This window comes from Trichomycterus rosablanca, chromosome 13, assembly GCF_030014385.1.
Source record: "Trichomycterus rosablanca isolate fTriRos1 chromosome 13, fTriRos1.hap1, whole genome shotgun sequence".
Taxonomy (NCBI): Eukaryota; Metazoa; Chordata; class Actinopteri; order Siluriformes; family Trichomycteridae; genus Trichomycterus; species Trichomycterus rosablanca.
Genome location: NC_086000.1, coordinates 27,208,067 through 27,221,245, shown reverse-complemented (window position 1 = coordinate 27,221,245; position 13,179 = coordinate 27,208,067). Strand labels below are relative to the sequence as shown.

General features: G+C 43.5%; 1 protein-coding gene across 1 annotated transcript in view; it reads right to left on the bottom strand.

Moving 5' to 3' along the window:
• Nucleotides 1-13,179, bottom strand: part of LOC134324860 (latent-transforming growth factor beta-binding protein 2-like) — a 218,081-nt gene that overhangs the window by 193,121 nt on the left and 11,781 nt on the right. Inside the window, exon 2 of the mRNA XM_063006740.1 lies at nt 5,610-5,680. Within this exon, the coding sequence (XP_062862810.1) occupies nt 5,610-5,680 (71 nt within the window). The remainder of the gene's footprint in view (nt 1-5,609; nt 5,681-13,179) is intronic.

Below are 13,179 nucleotides of genomic sequence, written 5' to 3'. Positions count from 1 at the left end.
TTGCACATAGAGGATCATTCTTAATTTGATATCTAGAATAAATTGTGGCTGTGTAAGACTGATATGTTAAAAACGTTCTACGAGGGATCTTCAAAAAGTTTCTGCACTTTTATATTTTGGTTGGAAACAGTGAGGGCAGGGGGAGTAGTAATTGGTCGTGTCTGAGAGACTGAGAGAGCTTATAATCCGGATTTAGCGGCATCTGATTTCCACCTTTTTGGACACTCAAAGAAGCTTTAAGGGAAAGACAATTTTCATGTGATGATGATATGAAAGCAGCAATGCATCAGTGGCTACACGATCAACCAAAAAAATTTTTTGCTGGTGGCATTAAAAAGTTGGTATGCCGTTCAGGTGGCGCAGCGGTAAAAACACACGCTGGAACCAGAGCTGGGATCTCGAATACATTTTATCAAGTCTCAGCTCTGCCTGCCGTCTGGGCTGAGCAGCCACATGAACAACGATTGGCCTGTTGTTTATATTGGCAGGACTAAGCCGGATAGGGTCTCTCTCTCATGACTGGTGCAATTACGACCCCTGCTGGCTGATTGATGGCGCCTACACAGAGATGGGAAAAGAGTGCACACAGGGTGTGTCTCTCTGCACACAGTGCTGAGCTGCAGTGCACTCGTCAAAGTGTAGGTGACGAGATGCATACGGCATGCTGCCCACAGGTCAGATGGGACATGGGTTAGCTTCGTTCTCCTCAATCAGAGCGGGGATGGGCATTGGTGGAGAGGAAGCATGACGTAATCGGGGAGAAAATGCAAAAAAAACGAAAATGACACTGAGAAAATATGTGACTATGTAGAAAAGTGATGTAAATTTGTTTTTTGAAATTCCTAATAAATAGTTTTTAAAAAGTGTGGAAACTTTTTGAACAACTGATAAACAGATAAACAGGTGATATTTGGTATAAATGAAGCATTAACAAAAAAGGTCCAATTACTTGCAAACAATGGTGAGTCAAAGTTTGACATTTGCTGGGGGAAAAACTCAGTAATTGAATAGTCCAGCAGTTTAAACATGTATTAATGCCAACTGCAAAAACATGAGAGTAATATCTACAGTCCATAAAATTATTAAAAGATTTTTAAAATCTGAGGATATCTCTGTATGCAAATGTCAAGGGTGAAAACCAATAATGAACGTCCCTGGCCTTAAATACCTCAGCTGTCAACACATTAAAAACAAACAGGCTTCTGTAATGAATCTAAGCACATGGGCTTGGGAATACTTCAGAAAACCCTCGTCAGTAAAACCACTATATCGCCGCTCAGGTGGCACAGTGGTAAAACACGCTAGCAACACGTGAGGGATTCCGAATACATCGTATCGAATCTCAGCTCTGCCATCCAGCTGGGCTGGGTGGCCACATGAACAACGATGTTGATGGCTGTTGTTCAGATGAGCCGTTGGATGAGCCGGACCAGGGTTCATCAGAACTGGTGCAATTACAACTTCTGTTGGCTGACTGATGGCGCCTGTGCAGAGTTGAGGAATAATGATGATCAGGGTGTGGCTCTCTGTGCACAAGGCTGATCCGCAAATGAACTTGCAGGTGAAAAGAGGCAGTCGGTACTGCGCACGTGTCGACGGTTCCTCAGTCAGCAGTGGAGGTGTATCAGTGGACGTGACATGGTGGACGTGACATGGTGGTGGTGTGTTAGTGTGTGTTGTGCTGGTATGAGTGGATAAGACACAGCAGTGCTGATGGAGTTTTTAAACACCTCACTGTCACTGCTGGACTGAGAATAGTCCACCAACCAAAAATATCCAGCCAACAGTGCCCTGTAGGCAGCATCCTGTGACGACTGATGAAGGTCTAGAATGAAAGAAGGAAAGGAGTATAACCAGCTTCTAAAATCTCCTCTTTCTCTTCTATTTTCTATTGCATTGCCTCAGCAATTTGCAATTGTGAATAAAGTATGTCTTAAAGTTGTATTAATAGCCATGGTTTTGCAATGCGTCCATAAGCACATGGTCAGGCGTCCACATACTTTTGGCTATTTAGTGTTTTTCAAGGCATAATGGGTGCATTTACACCTGCAGTTTATTAGTGAATCTATATATAATTATTACTGGAATGACCAAATGTGAACAATGTGCTATATATTTGTCTGGCTGATTATGCATGTCAAGATTCAGCCCTTGAACTTCAAAAGTATTGATATCCAAAGTCAAACCTCAACCATATGCACTTGGATTCCTGCTTACATACCTCTCTTGCTCTGTTTTTGGTTTATCATATATCGTAGCCTGCAAGAACTCAGTCGCTATGTGAATTATGAGGGTAAGGCACTGTTTAGCAGCCATAACTTTGGGAGTGAGAGCCATCCTAATGGGAAAAGCTTGCCACTGACAGATTTATTATCTAGTCCAACTCCCTCATAGAGAACCCAGGGAGGCAGACATACTGCCTTGTATGAAATGTTTCTACAACTTACTGTCTGCTACTTTGCTTTCTCCCAGTGTAAGCATTTTAAGCATTTCAGTGTTCTCAAAATAAATTCACGTCTGTATAGGTAACTGTATAAGAGAACAAGTATGCCCCCCCACTGTGACTTTAAATCTCTCGTCGCTGCCAGTCCACGGTGCTTGTACATCTCTGAGTTGAGGTCTACTATGTGAGGTATTTTAGGTCAGGCACAGTGGTGCTTGTTTTTGCTGATTCACTCAGTCATGGTGTGTTATGGTCTCACCTGGGTAAAAGCCAAGTCATAAACAAAGACCACATGTCGAGAGAAGAAGGATCCTGGCAGGCACAACAGCTACCACAATCACGCAAATTACATCAGAGACGTGCCAGTGAATTTCACAACACTGTACGTGCTCAAGCTTTATAAAATATGAACATTTACGGTTAGACACCACAGAAAATAACCAGCAGTAAAGACAGACCATTTGTACACTATATGGCCAAAAGTATTCGCTCGTCTGCCTTCACACGCAAATGAACTTGAGTGACGTCCCATTCTTTAATATGATGTCGACCCACTCTTTGTAGCTATAACAGCTCCAACTCTTTTGGGAAGGCTTTTCACAAGGTTTAGGAGTGTGTCTATGGGAATTTTTGACCATCCTTCCAGAAGCGCATTTGTGAGGTCAGACACTGATGTTGGACGAGAAGGCCTGGCTCGCAGTCTCCGCTCTAATTCATCCCAAAGGTGTTCTATCGGGTTGAGGTAAGGACTCTGTGCAGGCCAGTCAAGTTCTTCCACACCAAACTCGCTCATCCATGTCTTTATGGACCTTGCTTTGTGCACTGGTGCGCAGTCATGTTGGAACAGGAAGGGGCCATCCCCAAACTGTTCCCACAAAGTTGGGAGCATGAAATTGTCCAAAATCTCTTGAGTTCCTTTCACTGGAACTAAGGGGCCGAGCCCAACTCCTGAAAAACAACCCCACACCATAATCCCCCCTCCACCAAACTTTACACTTGGCACAATGCAGTCAGACAAGTACCGTTCTCCTGGCAACCGCCAAACCCAGACTCGTCCATCAGATTGCCAAACGTAGAAGCATGATTCGTCACTCCAGAGAACACGTCTCCACTGCTCTAGAGTCCAGTGGCGGCATGCTTTACACCACTGCATTCGACGCTTTGCATTGCGCTTGGTGATGTAAGGCTTGGATGCAGCTGCTCGGCCATGAAAACCCATTCCATGAAGCTCTCTACACACTGTTCTTGAGCTAATCTGAAGGCCACATGAAGTTTGGAGGTCTGTAGCAATTGACTCTGCAGAAAGTTGGTGACCTCTGTGCACTATTCTGTCATTTTACGTGGCCTATCACTTCGTGGCCGAGTTGCTGTCATTCCCAATCGCTTCCACTTTGTTATAATACCCTTGACAGTTGACTGTTGAATATTTAGTAGTGAGAAAATTTCACGACTGGACTTGTTGCACAGGTGGCATCCTATCACGCTGGAATTCACTGAGCTCCTGAGAGCGACCCATTCTTTCACTAATGTTTGTAGAAGCAGTCTGCATGCCTAGGTGCTTGGTTTTATACACCTGTGGCCATTGAAGTGATTGGAACACCTGAATTCAATGATCTGGATGGGTGAGTGAATACTTTTGGCAATATAGTGTAGTTTGTTAGTTAATGCAGTTGGTTAAATTATGCATCAGTAGTAATCATTAATTCACTCATTTATTCCTCTTCATTTAAATTAGGGTCATGACGGGACTTTCGATGTAATACATGTAGAAATAACACTTCTGAGGCACCCAGGTGGTGCAGCGGGATATTCTGCTAGCACACCAGCGCCGAGATTCTGCACTCCTCGGGTTCCAAACTCGGCGTTGCCACCGGTCGGCTGGGCACCATCTAGCGAGCATAACTGGCAGTGCCTGCAGCAGACACGGTTCTGCTAGGGCGGGATGACCGGACTATGTGGGTGGGGTTTTCAAACACTGTGTAAGGACCCTGATTGGCAGATAGAGAGGCGCCTGTGCAGAGTGCATGGGTGAAAAAGGGTTCCGCTAAGGGCTGCGCGCGGGTCGGAGGAGGTGTGAGCAGCAATATACCCACCTCGACTGCAATCAGGGATCCCCCAGCAGCAGAAGACAAATTGACTACACTAAAAAAGAAATAACACTTAGGAATGAGTGTGGCTGAAACACCAACAGGAAAGGTGTTGACATGCTCTGGGTCATATAGTGCAGCTTAAAATCTTAAGCAGGGTATTCCGCTAGCACACCAGCACTGGGATTCTGAACTCTCTGTGGTTGAATCTCAGCTCTCTTCTCGGTCAGCTAGGCCTCTAGCAGACACAAATGGAAGTGCTTGCAGCAGATAAAATTGCCCACTAGTCTTCTGGGTGGGATAGGACTGGACTAAAAAGGGGGGTGGGGTCTTTGATGATGTGTAAACCATGTTATTTCTAAATGTATTAAATGAAAAGCCTTGAGCACTCAGGTAGCACAGTGGAATATTACAAAGTTGGTTGACATGGTTTGACATTTGGTGTGTTGACAAAGTGGCTTATACAGAGCCCTGACTTCAAAACAAATTTGGGATGAAACTGAAACATGAGTCTTTCAAGAAGAGAAGGGAGGGTAAAGAATGGGGTGAAACATCATATAAATGCCCATGGTTGTAAAATCGGATTCCCAACTAGCTTATATTCAGGAGTCCACATAATTTGGGGTTGTGTGAACCAGATGGCGAGGTCTAGTAACAATGTGGCAATGACGAACAACATGCTAGTAAAAAGTAATTTTTAGTACATTAGTAGGATGCTTGTAGGATGCTGTTTGGTAGCACTGTGTTTTACAGGATTGTGCATGCAAGGGTGTGGTTATACGAAAGCCAATTAAACCAATATATGTACACATAATAGTCTGTTATCATGCAATCTGGACTCTCCAGTTGTTAAAGGGTTTAGTTAGGGATCTGTAAGCATATAGTTGGTTGCGAGGTTGCATTGTAACACTGGTAATAAACATGAATAGCCTAGCCTTTGTTTGTATTTATTGCAAATCATACACATATGATTCCTCTTTGTATTAGCTGCAGAAAAAAGATTAAAAACAGTTGCTTGTGCTTTGCTGGGTGGTGTCATGTGGTGGTTCATGAGAGATCGTTAGATATGTTTAACTTACGTTTGATGCAACGGTTGGTTCCAGGTGCGATGGCCCATCCTGAACAGCACTGACCCCCACACACATGTGGCCTGCAGAAGCAAAACGACCATTCTGTTAGCACAGCGGAGTACAGTATGCAAGAGAATAGCAGCCTTAGCATATAAGGAGAAGGATAATCTAGGGCAGATGGAATGCCTTTATTCGCCATACGTACATCTACACGTGTGCAGTACAAAGAAATTCTTCATTCGCATATTCCAGCTTCTGTGGAAGGTGAGGTCAGAGCGCAGGGGCAGTTATTAATAATAGTAATATTATTATTAATAGGCAGCCCTAGAGCCAAGAGGGTTAAGGGGCCAACAGTGGCTGCACGGCAGAGTCGAGATTCAGGCCCAAAATCTTCTAGTCCGTAACACACAGCTCTACCCACTACACTACCATTGTTCCAGTAAATATACACTGTATAGCCACTGTAAAACCTACACTATATAGCCAAAAGTATTCACTCACCCATCCAAATCATTGAATTCAGGTGTTTCAATCACTTCCATGGCCACAGGTGTATAAAACCAAGCACCTAGGCATGCAGACTGCTTCTACAAACATTAGTGAAAGAACGGGTGGCTCTCAGGAGCTCAGTGAATTCCAGCGTGGTACCGTGATGGGATGCCACCTGTGCAACAAGTCCAGTCGTGAGATTTCCTCGCTACTAAATATTCCACAGTCAAATGTCAGTGGTATTATAACAAAGTGAAAGTGATTGGGAATGACAGCAACCTCGCCACAAAGTGGTAGCCACATAAAATGACAGAGCGGGGTCAGCGGATGCTGAGGAGTCAATCACTACAGACCTCCAAACTTCATGTGACCTTCAGATTAGCTCAAGAACAGTGTGTAGAGAGCTTCATGGAATGGGTTTTCATGGCCGAGCACCTGCATCCAAGCCTTACATCACCAAGCGCAATGCAAAGCGTCGGATGCGGTGGTGTAAAGCACGGCGGCACTGGACTCTAGAGCAGTGGAGGCGTGTTCTTTGGAGTGACGAATCACGCTTCTCCGTCTAGCAACCCGATGGACGAGTCTGGGTTTGGCGGTTGCCAGGAGAACGGTACTTGTCTGACTGCATTGTGCCAAGTGTAAAGTTTGGTGGAGGGGGATTATGGTGTGGGGTTGTTTTTCAGGAGTTGGGCTCGGCCCCTTAGTTCCAGTGAAAGGAACTCTTAATGCTTCAGCATACCAAGAGATTTTGGACAATTTCATGCTCCCAACTTTGTGGGAACAGTTTGGGGATGGCCCCTTCCTGTTTCAACATGACTGCGCACCAGTGCACAAAGCAAGGTCCATAAAGTCAAGAGTTCTGACCTCGACCCGATAGAACACCTTTGGGATAAATTAGATTGGAGACTGCGAGCCAGGACTTCTCGTCCAACATCAGTGTATGACCTCACAAATGCACTTCTGGAAGAATGGTCAAAAATTCCCATAAACACACTCCTAAACCTTGTGGAAAGCCTTCCCAAAAGAGTTGAAGCTGTTATAGCTGTAAAGGGTGGGCCGACATCATATTAAACCCTATGGATTAAGAATGGGATGTTACTCAAGTTCATATGCGTGTGAAGGCAGACGAGCGAATACTTTTGGCAATATAGTGTATCTACAAGATTATGGAATGTGTTTGTGGACACATAAAGAGCATATATGAGGTCAGGAACTGGTGTTGGGACGAGACCTGGTTCGTAATTTACAAACTTTATACGCATGTTAGCACTGGGTGTGGCTTAAAGCCTGAATTAACAAAGGTGTTCACATGTTTTGGGTCAGATAGTGCAGCTTTAAATCCAAAGGATATTCCACTAGCACACCAGCGCTGGGATTCTGAACTCTCCGTGGTCAAATCTCAGCTCTGGGCACACCACAGCAGGCGCAAATGGCAATGCCTGCAGCAGACACAATTGGCCACTAGTCTGCTAGGTGGGATAAGACTGGACTAAAAAGTGGGTGGGATCCTTATTAATGTGTTTGTTTGTTTTATTAGGATTTTAACGTCATGTTTTACACGTTGGTTACATTCATGACAGGAATGGTAGTTACTCATTACACAAGGTTTATCAGTTCACAAGGTTATATCGAACACAGTCATGGACAATCTAGTGTCTCCAGTTTACCTCACTTGCATGTCTTTGGACTGTTGGAGGAAACCGGAGCTTCCAGAGTAAACCCACGCAGACATGAGGAAAACATGCAAACTCTACACAGAAAGGACCCAGACCGCCCCACCTGGGCATCGAACCCAGGACCCTCTTGCTGTGAGGCGAGAGTGCTACCCACTTAGACACCGTGCCGCCCCCTTGATGATGTGTACTCCACTCCTTGTTAGTAGTCCAAGGCGCCTGTACAGAATTGGAGGAACACAGAGATCAGTGTGTGACTCTCCATGCGCGAGACTGGCCTCACACACAAATCCATTAAAGTATGAGTGAATAAGAAGGGCTCGGTGGACTGCGTATGTGTCGGAGTGAGTGTGTGTCAAGCAAATACACCCTCCTCAGATGCAATTGTGGTCCCCAGCAGTGGTAGACTAATTGGCTAAGCAAAACTGGGAGAAAAAGGAGTCATTATGGTTTCTTCTTCAAGCAATGTGTCAGGGTAATTGGATATGATTTAACAACATTTTTGAGCTTGGTATGTAACTCTAGCTTGTGTTGTGGTTCACACAGACCACCTCTCTGTTATCCACTGGGATTTGTGTGAAATAAATACTGAGGCTGGCACAACATGGTATAAAGTCTGTATATTAAAACCATTCTTAGCACTGCACTGTCCACAAACAGGGTTTTGTACAAATAATGGGACTTCCCTTGGTACATTAAAAAACAAAATGCAACCTATATAGCAAAAAATGGCTACACATGAGAAGTACATAGAACAGTGGTCTCTAGTCAAGATCAGGAGGAAAAACTGAAATGCCACCTTATGCATTATCTATAAATGACTAAAAGAGGTCTGCCATGAATAAAAAGCTGGTTGTTTGCAGTCAAGCTAGCTTTATTATGCATGCAAGAAAAAGCCACTGCTCAAAATCTGCAACTTAAAGCTCAACCTCAGTTTGTTAAGGATTTTTTTTTGCTCAGCAGCCTCTAAGCCCAGAGGGATATTAAGCTTGCTCCACTGTGGACAGTGTCAATTGAAGGCTAGATTGTTTGAATCCTGTTCATCAAGAGTTTTTATCATTTTGTAGAGCTATTATAATAGTCCTCAACCACTTAGATCCTGGTGGGGATGTGGCTTTGCACCCAATGTTTCCCAGTGGAACCGCACCCACCACAACCCTGAACAGGTTATAGCAGTTGATGAAAGTAAAATAATAGAATACATCGTATCGAGTCTCAGCTCCGCCTGCCGGCTGGGCTGAGCGGCCACATAAACAACGATTGGCCTGATGTTCATACAGGGGTGGGGTATTGAGAAGGATAGGGTGTCTCTCATGACTAATGCAACTGCGACCTCTGCTGGCTGATTGATGGTGCCTGCACAGAGACGGGGAGAGAGTGAGGATCAGGGTGTGTCTCTCCGTACACAGTGCTGATCCGCAGCTGATCTCATCTGGTGTGGGTGACAAAATGCATACAGCTGCTGCCCACGTGTCGGAGGGAGCATGGGTTAGCTTCGTTCTCCTTAATCGAAGCAGGAATCGGCATTGGTGGAGAGAAAGCATGATGCAATTGGGCAACTGGACGCGCTAAAAGTTGGGAGAAAAAGGGGAGAAAATGAATAAACATAAAAATAAAATAATTTTTAAAAAAACTCAATTCACTAAAACTGGACCTGCACTGAATTCACTAGGTAACAGAGATCAGGGCTACTGAAGATCCTCCACACCAAACTTATAAAGCCAAGTCTTCATATAGAGCTCGCTTTTGCACAGAGGCACAATAATACTGGAACACCACAACACTGAACAGGTTATAGCCATTGATGAAAGTAAAATAATAGAAATGGCCGCTCAGGTAAAAACACAGGCTAGCGCACCAGAGCTGGGATCTCGAATACATCGTATCGAGTCTCAGCTCTGCCTGCCGGCTGGGCTGAGTAGCCACGTGTACAACGATTGGCCTGTTGTTCATATAGGGGTGGGGTAATGAGCCAGATAGGGTGTCTCTCATGACTGATTCAACTACGACCTCTGCTGGCTGATTGATGGTGCCTGCACAGAGACAGGAAGAGAGTGCAGATCAGGGTGTGTCTCTCCATACACAGAGCTGATCCGCAGCTGATCTGGCGTGGGTTAGCTTTGTTCTCCTCAATCAGAGCCAGGGCTACTGAAAATCCTCCACACCAAACTTATAAAGCCAAGTCTTTATATAGAGCTCGCTTTTGCACAGAGGCACAATAATACTGGAACAGGAAAGGGCCTTCCCACTACTGTTGCCAAAGTTTGACACATATGATTTATGTTTTTTTAATTTATACGTTATAAGCACTGGACGTGGCTGAAACACCAAAAGTCATTCAAAAAGGTGTCCAAATATTTTTTCTGCCATTTCTTGTGTATAAGGGGGGGAAATTGGGATAGAGACGTCTCTCGAAATAACATAATGACATAACAAGCTGTGCTAATGGTAACACGCCAAGTCCTGAGACAAAAATAAAAAGCGAGGCAGCGGAACATAGGAAACTGTGTCATCTAAGCAAAAATACTATAGTAATAATTTATGACAGAAGTTTTATTATGATTTCTTTCTTAAAACATACAACAGCCTGAAATATTTGAACTTAACCTGAATAATTAGATAATTACAAAGTTGGAAATATTGATGTTTAAGAAAAACAGCACAGGAAAATACTTTACCAGCAGTCTGGTGTTATTTTAAGAAACGAGCTAAGTACGCGTCATGGGTATAATATTAATGATGGGCTTTCAAGTGTGTAAAGCCATGGCTGGCACACTGTGTACATGCCAGCATTTACTTGGCAGCAAACAAAACATGAAAAGAAAATTCAGCGTGAGACATCTCAGTCAAGTCAGGTTTCTGTCTGTCTGGTGTCCTGCCAACAGGCCATTCGCTGGCGTCCTGTGTTACTGATTTTGTAGCCTTTTTGACACTGCTTGTGAGACGGCTTATTTCAACCCACTGGAAAAATCCCATCCACCCACAGATAGTCTGCAGACATGGGATGCCTTTTTCCTAATGAAAAAAGAACAATAAAGCTCTCCCTTCACGGGTCTGATAATAGTTTCTTAACATCTGGCATTAGACCATGTAAAAACCATTCAGATCAACCTCAGTGACCGTCACTGACCATGACTGACCTCCTGCCCTACTGAGATACGCGTAATTTACTGTACATTTTTTCTTTTTTGTTTCTTTTTACAGTTACGCCTGGAAGTAGCATAAACATTTTAACTACAGTGCCTTGCAAAAGTATTCAGCCCCCTTGAACTTTTCAACCTTTTGCCACATTTCAGGCTTCAAACATAACGATATGAAATTGTAATTTTTTGTGAAGAATCAACAACAAGTGGGACACAATCGTGAAGTGGAACGAAATTTATTGGATATTTTAAACTTTTTTTAGAAATAAAAAACTAAAAAGTGGGGCGTGCAATATTATTCAGCCCCTTTACTTTCAGTGCAGCAAACTCACTCCAGAAGTTCAGTGAGGATCTCTGAATGATCCAATGTTGACCTAAATGACTGATGGTGATAAATAGAATCCACCTGTGTGTAATCAAGTCTCCGTATAAATGCACCTGCTCTGTGACAGTCTCAGAGTTCTGTTTAAAGCGCAGAGAGCATCATGAAGACCAAGGAACACACCAGGCAGGTCCGAGATACTGTTGTGGAGAAGTTTAAAGCCGGATTTGGATACAAAAAGATTTCCCAAGCTTTAAACATCTCAAGGAGCACTGTGCAAGCGATCATATTGAAATGGAAGGAGTATCAGACCACTGCAAATCTACCAAGACCCGGCCGTCCCTCTAAACTTTCAGCTCAAACAAGGAGAAGACTGATCAGAGATGCAGCCAAGAGGCCCATGATCACTCTGAATGAACTGCAGAGATCTACAGCTGAGGTGGGAGACTCTGTCCATAGGACACAATCAGTCGTACACTGCACAAATCTGGCCTTTATGGAAGAGTGGCAAGAAGAAAGCCATTTCTCAAAGATATCTATAAAAAGTCACCTGGGAGACACACCAAACATGTGGAAGAAGGTGCTCTGGTCAGATGAAACCAAAATCGAACTTTTTGGCCACAATGCAAAACGTTATGTTTGGCGTAAAAGCAACACAGCTCATCACCCTGAACACACCATCCCCACTGTCAAACATGGTGGTGGCAGCATCATGGTTTGGGCCTGCTTTTCTTCAGCAGGGACAGGGAAGATGGTTAAAATTGATGGGAAGATGGATGGAGCCAAATACAGGACCATTCTGGAAGAAAACCTGTTGCAGTCTGCAAAAGACCTGAGACTGGGACGGAGATTTATCTTCCAACAAGACAATGATCCAAAACATAAAGCAAAATCTACAATGGAATGGTTCACAAATAAACGTATCCAGGTGTTAGAATGGCCAAGTCAAAGTCCAGACCTGAATCCCATTGAGAATCTGTGGAAAGAGCTGAAAACTGCTGTTCACAAACGCTCTCCATCCAACCTCACTGAGCTCGAGCTGTTTTGCAAGGAAGAATGGGCAAAAATTTCTGTCTCTCGATGTGCAAAACTGATAGAGACATACCCCAAGCGACTTGCAGCTGTAATCGCAGCAAAAGGTGGCGCTACAAAGTATTAACGCAAGGGGGCTGAATAATATTGCACGCCCCACTTTTCAGTTTTTTATTTCTAAAAAAAGTTTAAAATATCCAATAAATTTCGTTCCACTTCACGATTGTGTCCCACTTGTTGTTGATTCTTCACAAAAAATTACAATTTCATATCGTTATGTTTGAAGCCTGAAATGTGGCAAAAGGTTGAAAAGTTCAAGGGGGCTGAATACTTTTGCAAGGCACTATTTTGTCTTGGCATGTATGTTTTTATAATCTCTTTTGGAAAAGAAACATGTATTGTATCCTTCAGTCAAGCTTTAACTTTGCACTGCCATAGTCTTAAAAGTTGGACTACAGTTTACTGGACTGCTGACAGTTACACCAGTATTATGCAGCATCTGATTCATGGCAGAACAGTTTTTGGTGGGTCTTAAATGTCATTGGTACAAGCATAATTCACAAAGAAAGTTTTCTTTCCAAATGAATTAGAACACCATTCCACAAACTTTGTGTGCTACCACTTATTATCCAAGTTTATAACAGAACTCAATTTCTTTATGCATTCAAGCAGTACTGAAGTGAAAGTAAACTTTCGACTTCAACTGTATATCCACACCATACAATGCCTAATTATTATATCAGTCATTACTACTCCGATACCACAGCAGTTGGGACACAGCTGTTGGGATTAATCAACGCTGAGAACGGGGGCATTGCACATTTACTCATGTTCAAAATCATACTATATATACAGTATATATTAAAACCACCTCCTTTTTTCTACACACATTGTTCTAATTTTATCAGCTCCACTTACCA